At 40.7% G+C, this 17,326-nt stretch overlaps 1 protein-coding gene across 2 annotated transcripts in view; it reads left to right on the forward strand.

Moving 5' to 3' along the window:
- tonsl (tonsoku-like, DNA repair protein) overlaps positions 1-14,818 on the forward strand; it is a 32,425-nt gene extending 17,607 nt beyond the window's left edge. The window contains exons 18-28 of one of the 2 annotated variants that reach the window (XM_057859558.1): positions 264-705; positions 767-969; positions 2,217-2,323; positions 2,389-2,545; positions 4,966-5,044; positions 5,314-5,621; positions 8,907-9,078; positions 9,203-9,390; positions 9,473-9,546; positions 14,223-14,356; positions 14,423-14,818. In XM_057859558.1, the coding sequence (XP_057715541.1) occupies positions 264-705; positions 767-969; positions 2,217-2,323; positions 2,389-2,545; positions 4,966-5,044; positions 5,314-5,621; positions 8,907-9,078; positions 9,203-9,390; positions 9,473-9,546; positions 14,223-14,356; positions 14,423-14,622 (2,064 nt within the window). In that variant the 3' untranslated portion in view covers positions 14,623-14,818. The remainder of the gene's footprint in view (positions 1-263; positions 706-766; positions 970-2,216; positions 2,324-2,388; positions 2,546-4,965; positions 5,045-5,313; positions 5,622-8,906; positions 9,079-9,202; positions 9,391-9,472; positions 9,547-14,222; positions 14,357-14,422) is intronic. The other variant, XM_057859559.1, reaches the window with a different exon arrangement.
- Positions 14,819-17,326: the final 2,508 nt, after the last annotated feature.

Below are 17,326 nucleotides of genomic sequence, written 5' to 3' on the forward strand. Positions count from 1 at the left end.
GAGATTTTAAGCTTTCAAATGATTTATCACACATGCATATCGGACAATTTTGAAATTTGGCCAAATTGTGGGTCTCAGAGCGGAACTTCAAGCCACCTGAGTGTTTTCTGCCATATATCGTTTTCAAAAGGTGTCACTGTTTAAAATAAAAAGGAACCAGCAGGTCGCTACCGAAGTCTTCGCACTGTATATGTGACATTACTGTACATAACTCCTGTTCAATTGCTTTTTGTGATGTAAAAAATGTTATGTCTTCTTTTTAGAATAAGACCAGCTCTTCAGATGATAGTGACTCAGACAGCACTATAAGTTCTGTCCGCCAGAGAGTCTCCATACCAGTAGCTACTAATCAAAAAGAGACATCTCCAAATGAAGAGGCCGATTTAGTTATCAACACCGGCCGAGAAAGTGGGAGGAATCACTCCGCGCCTGGCGTCTTCGCACAGAAAGAGTACCACAGCGCCATCCGAGGGTTAGGCAGTGCTAAAACCATCCTGCAAGACCGCTCAACGGAGCCACTCTTCCCCGGCACGCTCCAACTTACATCCGGCAGCAAATCGGCACTGGTTCCCGAGGAGGAATACCTGGTTGATGACTGGCTGGAGGATGATTTGGCGGGAAATCATCCCAAAAAGAAGAGGAGACTACGAGCTGAGCAGAATGGAGGAAGAGGGAATGAAGCTGCAATAGTGAATGCGCCGAGGGGTGAGAACTATTCGATTTCATTGATGTGCTTATAGTTTCTTCAATATTTGTATTCTTTCAGGTTCTCTACCTCAGCCATCCAGCACCAGGGGGCCCTCTTTGAAAAGGAACAGCTCATTAAAGGCTCAGCAGGTGAAAATGACTCAAATACCTGGGATGGTCCGTTTAGGGAGGCGAGAAGTCACTAGGTCGCATAGCCCCACTCTGACAGATGACGACGACAGACCAGAGACGCCTCCGCCACTTCACTTTATGCAAATACAGGTCAGGGAACTACTTTACATAATTACATATTCATGTTTTAGACCACAAACTAGTACAAATTCTCTTTATTTGTTAAATTTCTGTACCAATTATCCTCATGAGCAAACTCTAGGCAGTAGGCAGGAATACTCTGAACTGGTTGCCAGCAAATCTGAGCACAAACACACTCTATTTGGCTTTAAAATGGATAACCGGATAAGTAATACATGAACCAGTCCAGTGGCTGAACAAATGTGAGCAGGGCCTGGGTGCGATGAGCATAAACGGGACCCTCCTGCAATGATCGATTAACTTGAGTAATTGGATTGGAAAAAGCAGCAAAATTTGATTCAAAGCCTTTCAGGATTCGTTTAATTAGAGTGGCGTTGTAATGGTTTGTTTTGAGAGTGTTTGCATTGTTTTATTCAGTCGGGTGGATATATTGCCCTCTAGTGGCAACAGTGTATATGATATACCTCATTTAACACGGCTGAATCCAGCTGCTCCCTGTTAAGACCAACATAAGGTATGGTTTCGTTTGAGCTAATTTGTTTTTTATGCATTGGTAATTTAGTTTGTAGATATATTTAGCGGGTTTTTGTAGGAATATGTGTTTGAATGATTTGTTAAGCGCATTGTTAAAAAAAAAAAAAAAAAAAACTGAATTATTTTATAGCATTTAAGCTAGCGGACTTCTGCTATGCAAGTCAGCCAATTGTTCTTTAGTTGTACTTAGATATTCATTTGTTTTGTTTGGGGGTTTTTTTGGTACCGTTTGGGTGTTTTATTTTATTTTATTCCATTCATTTTCCAAGCCGCTTATCCTTGTTTTGGGTTTTTTTTTTTTTTTTTTTTATATATATATAAATGCATCTATTGCTATGAAAGTGCACTTCTGCATAGTTTAAAGAAACACACAGGATTTGTATTTGGTATTTACATTTATTACTCTTTAGCAAGCCTTTTTTTTTTTTTTTTTTTTTCCATCTCCTGAAATTAATTCTGCAACACATTAAATGTTCCTAATCTGATGACTTTATTATTCGAACTAACTAGTTGATAGATTAATCAATTACTTAAATAATCGATAGCTGCAGCCCTAGTTCTGCCCCTGAAACCAGTCGCAATGTTCGCAATGATGATCATTAAAATAAATAAATAAATAAATTACGTAGATACAATGTGTTAGATTGTGAAGCTCCAATAAATGTGAATCAAGTGCACATTCATGCATTTTCAATATGAATTTCTTTTTTGTCTTCTTTCAGCCACCGACTCAAGTGTTGCCCACCTCAATCCCGATGTCTCTTCCCCCACCAATAAGGATGCGGGTCAGAGTTCAAGATGATGTCTTCCTCATCCCAGTTCCACAAAGGTTTGAGACTCATCAGAAAATTTGCATTTTTATGATACCGATTGTTAATCAGTCATATGTTGTAGTGATGCAGACTCTTGCACGGTGTCGTGGCTCTGCGAGCAGGCGGCCCAGCGATACTACCACAAGTGTGGCTTGCTCCCTCGCCTGTCGCTGCAAAAAGAGGGGGCTCTGCTGTCCCCGCACGATCTGCTGTTGGCCGTCCTGCACACCAATGAGGAGGTTTGCACTCCATCAGTGATTTTGGCAGCCCTTTTTAAGTTTCCCTCTTATTGTTTTGAACAAAAATACTTCTTAGTCATATGTGGTCGTTTCAAAATTTCTTCCGTCTAGTTTTTGTCGACGAATACTCATGATGTAATCGTCTGTAAACATTTGCTAACGAGCACACATTGTAGCGTCTGCAAGGACAATGTCAACTTTGTGTGGGTTTTCGCTAAATTTAATGCTAACGGGAATACTATGCTAATGCTAATAGTTACATTTAGTGTGTGATGATTACTCATAACAGATTTTTAAAGAGTAAAGCAAAATTGCATATTCTCTCATGCCAACACAAATCTTACCATGTGTTTTAAAACCAAGCAAGCATGCAGGGCAGCCTGACTTGATACAGTGGTATGAAAAAGTATCTGAACCTTTTGGAATTTCTCCCATTTCTGCATAAAATCACCGTCAAATGTGATCTTATCTTTGTCAGTATAACACAGATGAAAATAAAGTGTCTGCTTGAACTAAAACCACCCAAACATTTATAGGTTTTCATATTTTAATGAGGATAGCATGCAAACCATGACAGAAGGATGAAAAATAATGAAGTGAACCCTCTGCCTCAGGAGACTTAAAGAGCAAGTGAAACCAATTTTTACCAAACATTTTAAGTCAAGTGTGTGCACAATCACTGATGGGTGGTTTAAAGCTGTCCTGCCCACTATAAAACACACACCTGGTAAGAATTGTCATGATGAGAAGCATTGTCTGATGTGCATCATGGCTCATATAGAGGAGCTGTCTGAAGACCTACGATCAAGGATTGTTGATTTGTATAAAGCTGGGAAAGGATACAAAACCATCTCTCAAAGTCTGGATGTTCATCAATCGACAGTCGGAGAAGTTCGTCAAACCTTTTCTTTTATCCCAGGCAATAGTAGGTGGTTCTATTTACCTGACATGTTTCGGCGAGCACTTCCGCCTTTGTCAGAGGGTCAGAGAAGTTGTCTACAAATGTAGAGATTTAGGCACTGTTGCTTCTTTTCCGAGGTGTGGCTTGTCCACCAAAGATGCCGCCAAGAGTTAAGCGCAGAATACTCGGAGTGGTAAAAAAGAAACCTAGAGTGTCTGCTAAAGACTTACAGAAATCCGGGCACAGTCCAATATCTCTGTGCACACACCAACTACATGTAAAACAATGGCCAAGAATTGTGTTTATGGGAGGAATCCACAGAGGAAGCCACTGCTGTCTAAAAAAAAAACATTGTTGCTAATTAAATGGTCACAAAAAGGCACTTGGACACTCCACAGAAGTTTGGGGAAAATGTTTTGTGGACTGATAAAACCAAAGTTGAATTGTTTGGGAGTAACACACAACGTCATGTGTGGAGAAAAAATGGAACCGCTCACCAACATCAACACCTTATCCTCACCGTGAAGCATGGTGGAGGGAGCGTCATGATTTGGGGCTGTTTTGCTACCTCAGGGCCTGGACAACTTGCAATCATTAAAGGAAGAATGAATTCCAAAAGGTTTGCAGGATGTTTTACAGCATGAATTGAGACCGTCTGTCAGACAGTTGAAGCTAAAAAAAAAAGGATGGATGCTGCAACAAGACCATGATCCATGGTGAGGTTATTACTGCCAAAAGGAGGGGTCACAAAATGTTAAGTAAGGGAACCATCACATTTATTTTCCACCTTCCGTCATTGTTTGCATAATATCCTCATTAAAATATAAAAACCTATAAATGTTTGGGTGGTTTTAGTTCAAGCAAACTGTTTTTTTTTTCATCTGTGTGATTTTGACAAAGATCGGATTATGTTTGATGGTGATTTTATGCATAAAAGTGAGAAATTCCAAAAGGTTCCGTTACTTTTTCATACCACTGTTCATCTTTGGAAATGAATGAGTTAACCTCCTGGCAGGGTTTCCGCTAAAGTGAATGCTATGCTAATGCTAATAGTTACATTTAGTGTGTGTTGATTTCTCAGCACAGACCTTTCTTTAAAGGCTAAAGCAACATTGCATATTCTCTCATGCCAAGATCAATCTTACCATGTGTTTCAAAACAAAGCAAGCATGCAGGGCAGCCTGGTTTGATACATCTTTGGGAAACCACCTGGCAGTCACTGGTGACGGTTAGGGTGCCGGCGCAGAACATGTCACATGTGTAACGGGACCCAAACATTGCTACGATGCATGCTGACTAACTACACGTACAATAAGAAAATGTCACATTGCGAACATATGACAGCAATTATGGCGCATTTTCGTCTCGTCACATGCAAACTGGCATTTGTCTTGTCATGTTTTAGTCTCCCAAGACAGAGTTTTAGCCCATAATCGTCATGAAAAAAATTGTTGAGGAAAACAACAATGCACTGCATTATGTTTTCTTAACATCATGAAGACTGCTCATGATTTTGCAGGTGTTGGCTGAGGTGTCATCCTGGGACCTCCCTCCTCTACAGGAGCGCTACAAGAAGGCGTGCATCAGCCTTGCAGTGGGTGAGCAACAGACACATTTACAGTTTTCATATTTCAGACTGCAACACCGTATAGTGAAAAGCTAACCATTTCCAAATTGTGTTTGTGAGCCACTCCTTCCAACCCACTTGTATGTGACAGTGTGTCTACTTTGAATAATATGAGCCACTTTCGCTTACCGGCCGCCAGTCTAACACTGTCGGAAGCGCTATCATGCAGGGGCATCGACTTCTCCATAGATTCTACGTGCTTGGTTTCAAAATTGTGAAATCAAATGTGTGTCCACACAGTGGAAAACAGACGCATCACCCGACTGTGCGAGGTGCAGGACGGGAGCGCCTCCGTGTTGGTGTGCGGCCTCGGTTTGGCCACGTCCTCTCTGGCCGCCCTCCTCCGCGCTCTCAAACTGCAGGCCGGCCTCACCCAACTGCGGTTGTCGGGAAACCGCCTGGACGATGACCTGGTCTCCGAGCTGGTCGCCACCGCCGCCACCATGCCTCGACTCTGCGTGCTTGACATTTCAGCCAATCGGGTCACCGGGGAGGGGCTCGAAAAGGCGGCAAATGCCTTAAAGGGACTCGCCCATCCTGCGTTTCCAGTACGTAGCATTTCCATCATGGTATTGAATCAGATTGCGAGGAAAATGATGTTTTCTTTCACACATTTACAATATAGTAAACACATGCTTTGAAGAAGACCGGCTTTTTGCGGAATGACAAGGGAAAAGGAAAGATGTACAGTTTACCGAGTTGGTCGAACATAGTGGAATTTTACATGTAGTAGGAGCTCATGTCAGCCCTGGGCCTTGTCCCAGTGCTAGTAATTAATTGCGCCAGTCTTTCCCATTTTTGGGGCGTTTATAGGTCACTTTTTGTTCATTTTAGGGCATTTATAGGTCACTTGAGTAACTGCCTCTTCATTCCCGGGTGGCTTCCTGTTCTGTAACCCGAAATCAACTGGAAGTGACCTCATAAATGTCCCCTAATCAACAGCAAATAACCTGAAATGCCCCCAAATTAAACTCATTGGTTGCCATTGACCGCCATAGACATGAACATTCATTCATTGGCTGCCATCCCTCCAGCTTCAAACAGATCGGACGTCTACCAGTGATAAACAGCAGAAGGATGAAAATACAGTAGCTTGTTTTTCCTCTTTCTTACCGTATTATAAGGTGCACCTTAAAACTAGAGATGTCCCGATCACGTCATTTTCAAAGTATCGGAATCGGCAAAAAAATATCGGCCATGCCTTTTTTTAATATATATATATATATTTTTTTTAATTAAATCGTTTTCTAATTGAATTTAACGTTACAGACATAATATGTTACACTCATCCAGAGTCTTTAGTTTAGGCTTAAGGTAGGGTTATCAAATTTATCCCGATAATGGCGGTAATTGATTTTTTTAAAGATGTATCACATTAAAATATTTAACGCAATTAATGCTTGCACTGCACGACCCACTCGCGCATTGTCGCGCTCAAGCTGTAATGGCGCCGTTTTACCTATATAGAGAGATAAAAGGCAGCGTAAAATGAGTAGAGTGAATTTTGGCAGCCTTTGGAGGCTTTTTTTAATTGGCTAAAGCCTTACAATCCCTCTCCCCTACGATTAGAAATATCATGAGAAGCAAAGTGGGGAAGCAAGGTAGCAATTGATCTTTTTCTTATCACCTTATGTTATTTCCCAACGCAGAGAAGATATATCAATTGGTAGCACTACACAGTCATGGTTCCACTTCCCATCATGCATTGGGGCATGGCTACAGTATCATTTACTGAAAAATCTACAAATACACTAGATGGCAATATACAAAGTCACAAGTCTTTCTATTCGTGGATCCCTCTCACAGAAAGAATGTTAATAATGTAAATGCCATCTTGAGGATTTATTGTCATAATAAACAAATACAGTACTTATGTACTGTATGTTGAATGTATATATTCATCTGAGTTTTATTCATTTTTTTCTTAATGCATTGCCAAAATGTATATGATCAGGAAAAATTATCGGGAATGATTGGAATTGAATCGCGAGCAAAAAAAAAAGCAATCGGATCGGGAAATATCAGGATCGGCAGATACTCAAACTAAAACGATCGGGATCGAATCGGGAGCAAAAAAACATGATCGGAACAACCCTACTTAAAACCTTAAATTTTTTTAAAAGCCATCAGTGCGCCTTATAATCCGATGTTCCTTATATATGAATCAATGTTAAGGTGGGTCTCACAGCAACTCTGAGCGCAGCGGCATCTAATCGATGCATAACGTAACCCCAGCCTCTACTGTAGCGTCTATTCTGTGCGCCTTATAATGCGGCGCTCCTTTATATATGAAAAAAAGTTTTAAAATTGGCAATTCATTCAAAGGAAATATTACAAATTAATTACAATTACAAATCCCTTGGTAGTAATATCTTCATTTTGCTTGCAATGAAAAAACACAAAAGAGAATGGGAAAAAAAATATTATCATTTCACACAAAACTCTCAAAATGGGCCGGACAAAAGTATTGGCACCCTTTGAAAAATCAGATGATGCTTTTCTAATTTGTGTAATTAACCTGTTACTTACCTGTGGCACATAACAGGTGGTGGCAATAACTACATCGCTGTTGCAGCCAGTTAAAATGGATTAAAGTTGACTCCACCTCTGTCCCGTGTCCTTGTGTGTACCACATTGAGCATGGAGAAGAGAAAGAAGACCAAAGAACCGTCTGAGTACTTGAGAAGCAACATTGTGAGGAAGCATGGGCAATCTCAAGGCTACAAGTCCATCTCCAAAGACCTGAATGTTCCTGTGTCTACCGAGCGCAGTGTCATCAATAAGTGTAAAGCCCACAGCACTGTGGCTAACCTCCCTAGTTGTGGACGGAAAAGAAAAATTGATGAGAGATTTCAATGAAAGATTGTGCGGATGGTGGATAAAGAACCTCGACTAACATCCAAACAAGTTCAAACTGTCCTGCAGTCCGACGGATACAACAGTGTCAACCCGTACTATCCATTGCCCTCTGAATGAAAAGGGACTCTATGGTAGGATACTTAGGAAGACACCACTTCTGACCCAGAGACATAAAAAAGCCAGGTTGGAGTTTGCCCAAACTTACCTGAGAAAGTGTTTTGGAAGTATGTTCTCTGGTCAGATGAGAAAAAAGTAGAGCTTTTTGGGAAAATGCATAGTTTACAGGGGAAAAAAAACCGAGGCATTCAAAGAAAAGAATATGGTCCCCACAGTCAAACATAGCGGGGGTTCACTGATGTTTTCGGGTTGCTTCGCTACCTCTGGCACTGGACTGCTTGACCGTGTGCATGGCATTATGAAGACTACCAACACATTTGGCAGCATAATGTAGGGCCCAGTGTGAGAAAGCTGGGTCGCCTTCAGAGGCTACGGGTCTTCCAGCAGGACAATGACCCAAAACACTGGAGACTTCTAAAGTGGCCAGACCTGAATCCCATAGAACACCTGTGGAGAGATCTGAAAATGGCACCCTTCAAATCTTAGAGACCCAGAGCATTTGGCCAAAGAAGAAATTCCAGCAGAGCATTGTAAGAAAGTCATTGATGTATACCAGAGGTTATTTTGTCTAAAGGTTGTGCGTCCAAGTATTAGGGCGAGGGTGCCAATACTTTTGTCCGGCCATTTTTTGGAGTTTTGTGTAAAATGATAATGATTTCATTTTTCCCTTTTGTGTTTTTTCATTGCACGCAAATAAATGAAGATATTACTACCAAAGCATTTATAATTGCAATCATTTTCTGGGAGAAATTGAGCATTATCTGACAGAATTGCAGGGGTGCCAATACTTTTGGTCAGCACTGTAGGTATTTCTTCCTCACAGTACATGTCAAACAGTTGTTTGTTTTTCCTGCTAGAGTCTGAAGGAGTTAGACCTCAGCCTAAACCCACTGGGTGACAGTATATCCAAGTGTCTTTCGTCACTTCTGTCTTCCTGCCCGCTCCTGGCGGACTTGTCTCTGCGCGGCTGCGGTCTGACGTCTCGCTTCTTGCAACAGCATCGCATGCTGCTTGCCAGTGCCATGACAGGTAGTAGCATTTCTCCTATCAGCTAATGTTTCTCAACTTGCACAAGGCACATACAGTACCTACGTTTGTCACAAAAATGATATGCTGCAAAAAATTGGGTCTAACTATTTTGTTTTTCCGCTAGGCACGGGCCACCTGAAGGCTGTGACTCTTTCCCACAATGCACTGGGCGCCACGGGATTTGAGCTCGTACTAAAAACGCTGCCTCTACACACGCTCACGCACTTGGACCTGTCGGCCGTGCGTAGGGGCACCACTGATTACCCGGCATTGGAGCACCTCACCAACCTCCTGTCGCAGGTACACGCACTCGTAAGTCAAGATATATAATAATAGTTTATAATGCGTACATTAATAATGTGCTGATTCCCAACTCCCCCCTTCCTTTTTCCAGGACAGCTGCTCACTAACCCACCTCAGTTTGGCAGCTAATGGGTTAACAGACAGCAGTGCAGCAACATTGGCCAGGTTCGGAGATGACATTTGCATATTTCGAGACGATTTATTATGCTTGCATACACAACAAACATTATAATACCTGCCAATATGCGGGTAACCCAGCTTGAAATTCTCCAATACAGACCAGCGTTGTCGAAAATGGATCATTAGAATGTACATTGCAATATTCCTATCAATATTGCTTTGATATAGGAGTCAACTGAGTTACATTGCAGTACTCCGTGTTGGCTATGAGCTTGAGTAGTCATGTGATAATGTCTGTAGAATGAGCTGGAACCTAACAAATTTGTTCGTCAGGTGATGTTGTGGGGCTAGTTCATGGTAAGGACAAACTGTAACCAGGATGGTGTGCCGGTCAGCACAGGAATAAAGGCAATTAGAATCCACTGCTGATTTAGAATGGCTTTAATTTGCCTTATATTGTCCCAAGATATTCCTTGATGTACAAAAATGAGTAATTCTAACTCCACATAAACAATGCACATATAAACCACTCCATTAGCGAGCGTTAGCGATAAATGCTAATGTGCTAACGAATTTTACCAACGTCACAGTGAGAACTAAATAGACAAAATACAACTCTATAACAGTCACGTACTTGTTATCATTTACTGATGTGCTTGGATGCACATCAAGGAACGAGGAAAATTAGGATTAAATGCCTTATTTAGGCTATTGCTCACTAGCACTTTATTTATGCTGTTGCTCAATGCTCAGTTGCTCACTAGTGTTGTATCGGTCGCGAACGATTCGTTCTTTTTGAACGAATTGTTTGGGTGAACGAGACCGAACTAATCACCATCTGCACTGATTCGTTCTATGAAGTTGGTGCTTGTTCACTGCGTGGGAGGGCGTTGAGCAAGCGGCAGCGTCTTCTGACATCGCACACGACCAATCAGATGCCAGCCTCATCGCGGGCAGGGGAGGGACCGGAAACAGAATCAGGGCGTATGTCACTCACTTCCACGTGTGGCCAATGAGCAGCCAGCGTGCAGGCAGGGGGGCAAGACTGAGTTTTGTCACTTCCCGTTCGGTGACTCGGTCCTCCGGTTCCTGACCTAGCTTGCTGCTAACTTGACTTTCCAGTAATGAATATGCGGTGAACGAATCAAAAAATGAAAGGAAAGGACTTTGTCACATATTTGTTAACGTGGAGCCTATCAAATGCAGCTCAAAAAGACAAAAACACCACACAAATCTAGCGAGCATGGTTTAGTGTACTACTTTTCTCAACAGACTCGCGACTACCTATTACCACATACTATCACATTTACAGTAATTTAAAACACGGGTAGCTACGAGGCAAGCAAAAGCTGAGCTGCGGTCGCGTGACGGCAATGAAGGGGGCAAAGAACTGTGACTATAAGGAGGCTTCATGGCAGCGATATTTACCTCATATGTGCACAGGAAAAAAATATTTAGTATGATCACCATAATACTGATTTGCAATGAAACTGTATATACATGTCAATTTTTTCCGAGTGTTTTTTTTTTTTTTTGTGTCAGAGCGTGTCGGTTGGTTTGACAAATTATGTCAATCCGTCCATCATGCGCTACTCAAGCGCCCCAAAACAACGCACGCAGACACGGGAGATGTCGCAATATGTCTACATTTTTCTTAACAGACTAATCAGAGTAGAAAGGCGATATCGTAAAGAGCAAACAATTATTTCTTGTCAGCATTTGACGATCTGAGATGCGGGGACGACAGGGGAGCTGACCGGATTATTTTATTTATTAATACCAGTGCAAAAATTCAATACGATCACCATAATACTGATTTGCAATGAAACGGTATATACATGTCCATTTTTTCCAAGTGTTTTATTTTTTTTCTTTCGTGTCAGGTGTTGGTTGGTTTGACAAATTATGTCAATCCGTCCGTCATGTGCTACTCAAGCGCCCCAAAACAACGCACATGGACACGGGAGATGTCGCAATATTGTCTACATTTTTCTTAACAGACTAATGAGGGTAGAAAGGCGACATCGTAAAGAGCAAGCAATCATTTCTCGTCAGCATTTGACGATCTGAGATGCGGGGACGACAGGGGAGTTGACCGGATTATTTTATTTATTAATACCAGTGCAAAAATTCAATCCGATCATCTTAATACTGATTTGCAATTTCACTGTCAAATATCAAAATGTAGTATTGTCTTTATTTCAGAGCAGCACATTCGACAACTAGCTATTTACACTTATAGTTTTAACAATAGTAACTAAAAATAATAGTGATGAGCATAAAAACAAAAATACAACAGAGTGAGAGGTAAATATGATGTGTTGGTCGTTCCATATTTTGAAATTAAACTTTCGATTTATTTTTATTTTCGTGACAGCAAGCATTGTAAATGTGATCAAGAACATGCTAAAGAAAGTCCGTGCGCCCCCGACCCCAACCCCCCGCACCCCCCACAAAAGGAAAATGTTTAACAGTGTCCTCAATCGAAATGCAAGCACGAGCCATGACTTTGAGCCCATAGAACTAGGACAGACGACGCGGAAGTTCTCCCTCGCTTTTGCAGCAGCGGGAGGGAGACGAGGCTGTCTGTGAAAGCAGAATGATATTGCCTGTCACTCATTACTGAAACTACGACGAGCGGTCAATGAGGAGCCTGTGTGCAAGAGAGAGGGAGGGACCAAGAATGCCACTTCCCGTTCAGTTATACTGCGAAGCGGTCTTTGGTGATTCGTTCGGCAACGTCACTTCCCGTTCACTAACCGAACGATTCATTTGGGCGGGGAGGGAGATGAGGGGGGCAAACGATTCGTTGAACCATTCGTTTGAACGAATCTTTTTACTGAACGATCCGGAATGGATTCGTTTACTCAAGTGAACGACAGATCCCGTCACTATTGCTCACTAGCCAACACAAGCAAAACAGGCATTGTGAGATAGCGACACCCACAGGAAAAACACGGGAGAACAATTTAAGAAAATACAATACACCTTAATCCAATAATAATAGGAAGGAGGCTGAGCCTTTATTACAAAACTAGTTACGCTTAAGCGCCACTAGAGGGTGACAAAGCATTACAAATAATGACAGGCAATCAAATGACATTACAGAAAATGTAATGTGGTGTTTTAGTTAAGCTTGAAACAAGTTTACATGTCAAACGCGATTAATTATACGAACTGTACAACTAATATGTATTAGGCCTGAACAGTGTTGGAAAAAACTATCTTTGCAATATAGTGTGATAGTATATTCAGGGTTTATTAAATGAATTTCTGTCAAAATTCGGACCTTAAAAAGCATTAAATAGCATTAAAATAAATGTTTGAGGCATTCAAAATTATGTAAACATGACGGTTAAGAGCTTTTTTTAAAAAAAAACATTTATTAGAGTGGTCTGATATTACCGAGTAGCCGGGAAAAGAGAGCATAAGATCATTACGGGATAAGAGAGTCGATAGTATCGGCTACCCGATAACATCGATAAACGCATTTTAAAATGATATCGGATAATCTCGACATTGGTTTTTCAATATCGGTTTCGGGCCAATATGCGTGTTGCCTTAAAAGTGAATGTAGAAGCCTTTGTTCTTTGTAAAAGGGCTGGTCACAGCTTAGCACAGCAGTGACCATTGGATGTCTCCAAACTAAGATGCTTGGAATATGTTATGTGAGCAGACCATTTGCATTCATGGTGCAAAAATTAAATGATTGAAAAATAATGACTTATAAACTCATACCTCTTTCATTGTTCTGAAGCCTTTGTTCATGTTGACGATGTTCAAATGATGTATTGTTCGAGACTAATACATATTTATCAAGGGCGTAGGTTTGGTCTCGACATTGGTAGGGACGATATAACAGCATAACCTGCATGTACACTTTTTTCTCTGGATGGGACATTGATAAGACCAAACAGATCGGGTGAACGGGGGTCAGGGCTACATTTCTCACCAATATGAACCTGACTAATTGATATGCGGGTAGCTCGCGGCATCCCCCCCAACAACCCCCCCCCCCTTTTTTTTTCTATAGTTTTTTATGTATATAGTTACGATTATGTTGTGTGTATGTTGTGCTGTGTGAGCAACATATGAGTCGAATTTTGCAGGTTAGCAAGTTCACACAGTTTAATGTTATGCTAACTCTGATGCAGTCGGGCTTTCTGTAGCAAAATTAGTGGTGTGTTTCTCACCTCTACAACATTGGCGTCTTTTTAAAATGGTGGCTGCTGCTGGCCGAAAAAAAACTAATATCCATTGTCTTTGGAAGAAGTGACATGATGTCGACCTGTATTTCTGTTGGGGCTATGTGAGTGTGTTGAGGGTGGGTCAAGTCATTAGCCAATCAAACGTGCAATTGAGGGTGGGAAATGGACCAGCGCATTCAGCAAGTGAAAAGGGGTAAATATAACTTGGAACTGAAAATAATTCACTGAATATTGGTAGGGTCAATTTTATCCTTACAACTTATGGGGAGACAATCTAAATTACCTGTATAACTGAACTCATAGAATGCATATAAGGTTGCTTATAGGTTGGTGGGGACAATTTGAGCATCCTGAAAAGTTGCTAGTGTGTCCCTATCATCCCTATGCAAACCTACGCCCTTGATATGTATATAAGGAGTTCAAGTCTCTACAGCCTAAAATTTGGCTCCCTTAACTCTTAAGATTTTATGAGAAGTAATATCTTGTTTGATGCTGTCCTCTTTTTTTTTTTAGATGTCTTCCAACATGTCCCAACCTGGTGAATTTAGATTTGTCAGGAAACCCTTCCATCACCTCAGTAGGATTCCATAGCATCCTCAGCGCACTCCGAGAAGCACGTCGACCGCTGACCCTTTTAAACCTTCAAGGTACCTACTTTTGTAGATAAAACATTTGATGTATGTACATTTAAATTCCTTTTGTTGCGCTTTCAGGTTGCCAGTTGTCGGGACCTCTGGACTGCGAGGATCTACACACCTTGTCCGAGATGGTCCAAGACCTGCGTCTTTGCTCTCAGGGCCTCAACAAGCTGGACCGGCAGGCTTTAAAACAGAACTGGGCCAGTAGTCAACCACATGGCTATTTTGTAGACCGAAAAGCGGCGTGCTTCCTCTCAACTGCGGCCTCCTCGTGATTGAAAGTTGAGTCAAAATATGCTTGAGATATTTGTGGGATCATGTGAAATTTTTCTCAAAAATATTTAAAGATTTCATTTGAACTAGACGCGTTATCTGTAAAAACGTTTAACTTATTTATGTCATTGTTAGTTGTTTCCTGTGAATATCTTTGTATTGAGCTTTGTAGTTTTAGGCCTAAAAAAATGGAAGAAAATTAAAGACTGCTTTACACTATATATGTAAGCGTTTGGTCATTTATATTTAAAGTCTACATCAAAAAGCAGTCCGCGTTTGCGAATTTACTTTTCTACAAAAGCGGCATTCCCTTTGTACAGTTTTCCTTAAAGGGACTGTACGGACTTATACAACATCACTCTGTTCCTCAGCTAACCTTGTTTGTGGGGGTCATAGACATCGCCAGGCTTATTTCACTGGGGCACGTGCACCAGTATAAATTTCACCGGTAAAAAGAAAAAGTGAGTTTTAAGCAGGGGTGAAAGTGGGCCAGAACGGTCAGGAACGCAGTTCCGGTATAAGATTCAGGTTCCGGTACACGGTGCTTCGATTCCAAAAATATGATGGCAACTGTCAAAACGTTATGTAAATTTTTTATTTTTTTTTAATGCTGAGCTGCCACACATGCATTTCATCTCCAAGAAGAAAACAATCTACCAACATCAGATTTACATGCACAAGTGTTAATAACAAGCATAATAAAGTGCTTGTGTATTGTGATATTATTTTATTCCACGGACGACATGAAGGTTTCCCTAGCTGCTGCAGTTATCCGAGTCTGACGATGATGAGTCACGTCAATGTGCAAATGCACGTGGCAAAGCAAAATGCCTGGACTCATTTATCCGTTCAATTGACTGACATACTGACATGTGATCAGCAGAGATAGTTAGCTAGCTAGTACATGTTTTCTGGAACAGCAACAAAAAAAAAAAAAAAAAAGTTTTTTGAATTGATGCGACAAAAAAAGGGCGATGCAGCAGAAAATGGATCAAATCTTTAAGAGCAAGGAAAGAGTTGAGGAGGCTTATTTATCATATTTAGCTCTGATGGGGAGGTTCAGAACATCTTAGCTGTCAATGTGCACTTTGGATTTATATTTGTTCATTTATGTTAGGCTACTTATTCATTTCCTTATGATTTAAAAAGTCAATGCTTGCGCGATATTCAAAATATTCCAAAGTATTCCATTTCACTTTGCAAAATATGAGTCATTTGTACTTATTTTTTCTGAATGTATGTTTCATATCTTTATTATTATTTAAAAAAGTAAATGTTACATGAACTTCAATTTTAATGTGCATCATATCTTCTTAAGTAGTTAAAATTGAAATTTGGCATTTAGTATGTGAGGAAATATGGGAAAATAAAAATTAGGAGATGGAGGTTGGGATTATTGCTGTTTTTGATAACTTTAATTTTGTAAATCATTGACAAAATACAATTTTGAATGAAAATCAGTTTTTGTATGAGTTATAGAAATAACTGTGCCAAAACAGTTTTCTTTGCATTTCAGTAGTTTAAGGAGGTTTGCCCCGCCCCCCCCAAAAAGTAAAAAAAATAAATAAAATTTCTGGCTCCGTGGCGACCTTCAAGTCGGGGAGTTCCTGCAAGACATTCTAGCCACTTTCACCCCTAGTTTTAAGTCAACAAAGCATAATCTACAGAATGAGCCTATTTAATATACCGTATTGGCCTGAATATAAGATGGTGTTTTTTGCATTGAAATAAGATTGAAAAAGAGGGGGTCGTCTTATATTCGCGGTCTAGACATTCTACCCATTCACGACACTAGATGACGCCAGATATCATTGAAGCGGTGTTCTGTTGTGACAGCTCTCAGCTACTCTCCCCATTCACGACGCTAGATGGCGCCAGATATCATTGAAGCGAGGTTCTGTCATGACAGATCTCAGCTACGCTTTTTAGTTTAACCAGTTAGCATTATTTTATTGCAATGTTTTTCCTTATTCAGATTTGTTTTTAGACTTCACTTTAATAGTTAATGCAGTTATTGCAATTTTGTTGTTTTATCACAATAGTTTACATTTACAAAACCAGAAGCCATTCATTTACGAATGTGATTGCTCTTTAGTTTTACATATTTAAATGTTCAGATATTAAGATTTGAATGAGGCAAAATAACATGCTTTTTCTCTCAAATATATTGTTATAATTATTTGTCACCCTTCTTCCAGCTCTCGCGAGAGCCTTCAAAAGACAATGTTTAACTAATCATTGTCATTGTTTTCTCGAGAACCTTTTGTTGACTTGTGATATGGTGACCCTGAATCCTCGCCTGGGTCCCACTGTACTGTATGATCGCTGTCGATGTAAATAAAATGTCAGCTTGTGCTTCGAAGGCTTTTTCCAGCTTTCAAAATGGAGTCAGTACAAGGGTTAAGACTAAGGTGAACGTGGGGGATATGGCCGGATTGTCGGGGTGGCACCGGCCAGCGCGGGTCGGCGGTTCGGCTGGCGGGATTCCTTCACCTAATGTCAACCGGAAGTGGCCTGATATCAATAGGAATTCTCCCCAAATCAACACGAAAGTGACCTGATAGATCTGTATCTACCAGAGCAATGCCCCATTGTAATTTCTCCAGAAATTGCACTTTGTAGTTTAAAGTGAGTTGATCACTTTTAAATATTATCTGATCATTTCAATTGGCACACAATTGCACTCATTTTCCTTTTTTTCCCCTC

Source organism: Corythoichthys intestinalis, chromosome 15 (genome assembly GCF_030265065.1).
Source record: "Corythoichthys intestinalis isolate RoL2023-P3 chromosome 15, ASM3026506v1, whole genome shotgun sequence".
In the NCBI taxonomy this organism is placed as follows: Eukaryota; Metazoa; Chordata; class Actinopteri; order Syngnathiformes; family Syngnathidae; genus Corythoichthys; species Corythoichthys intestinalis.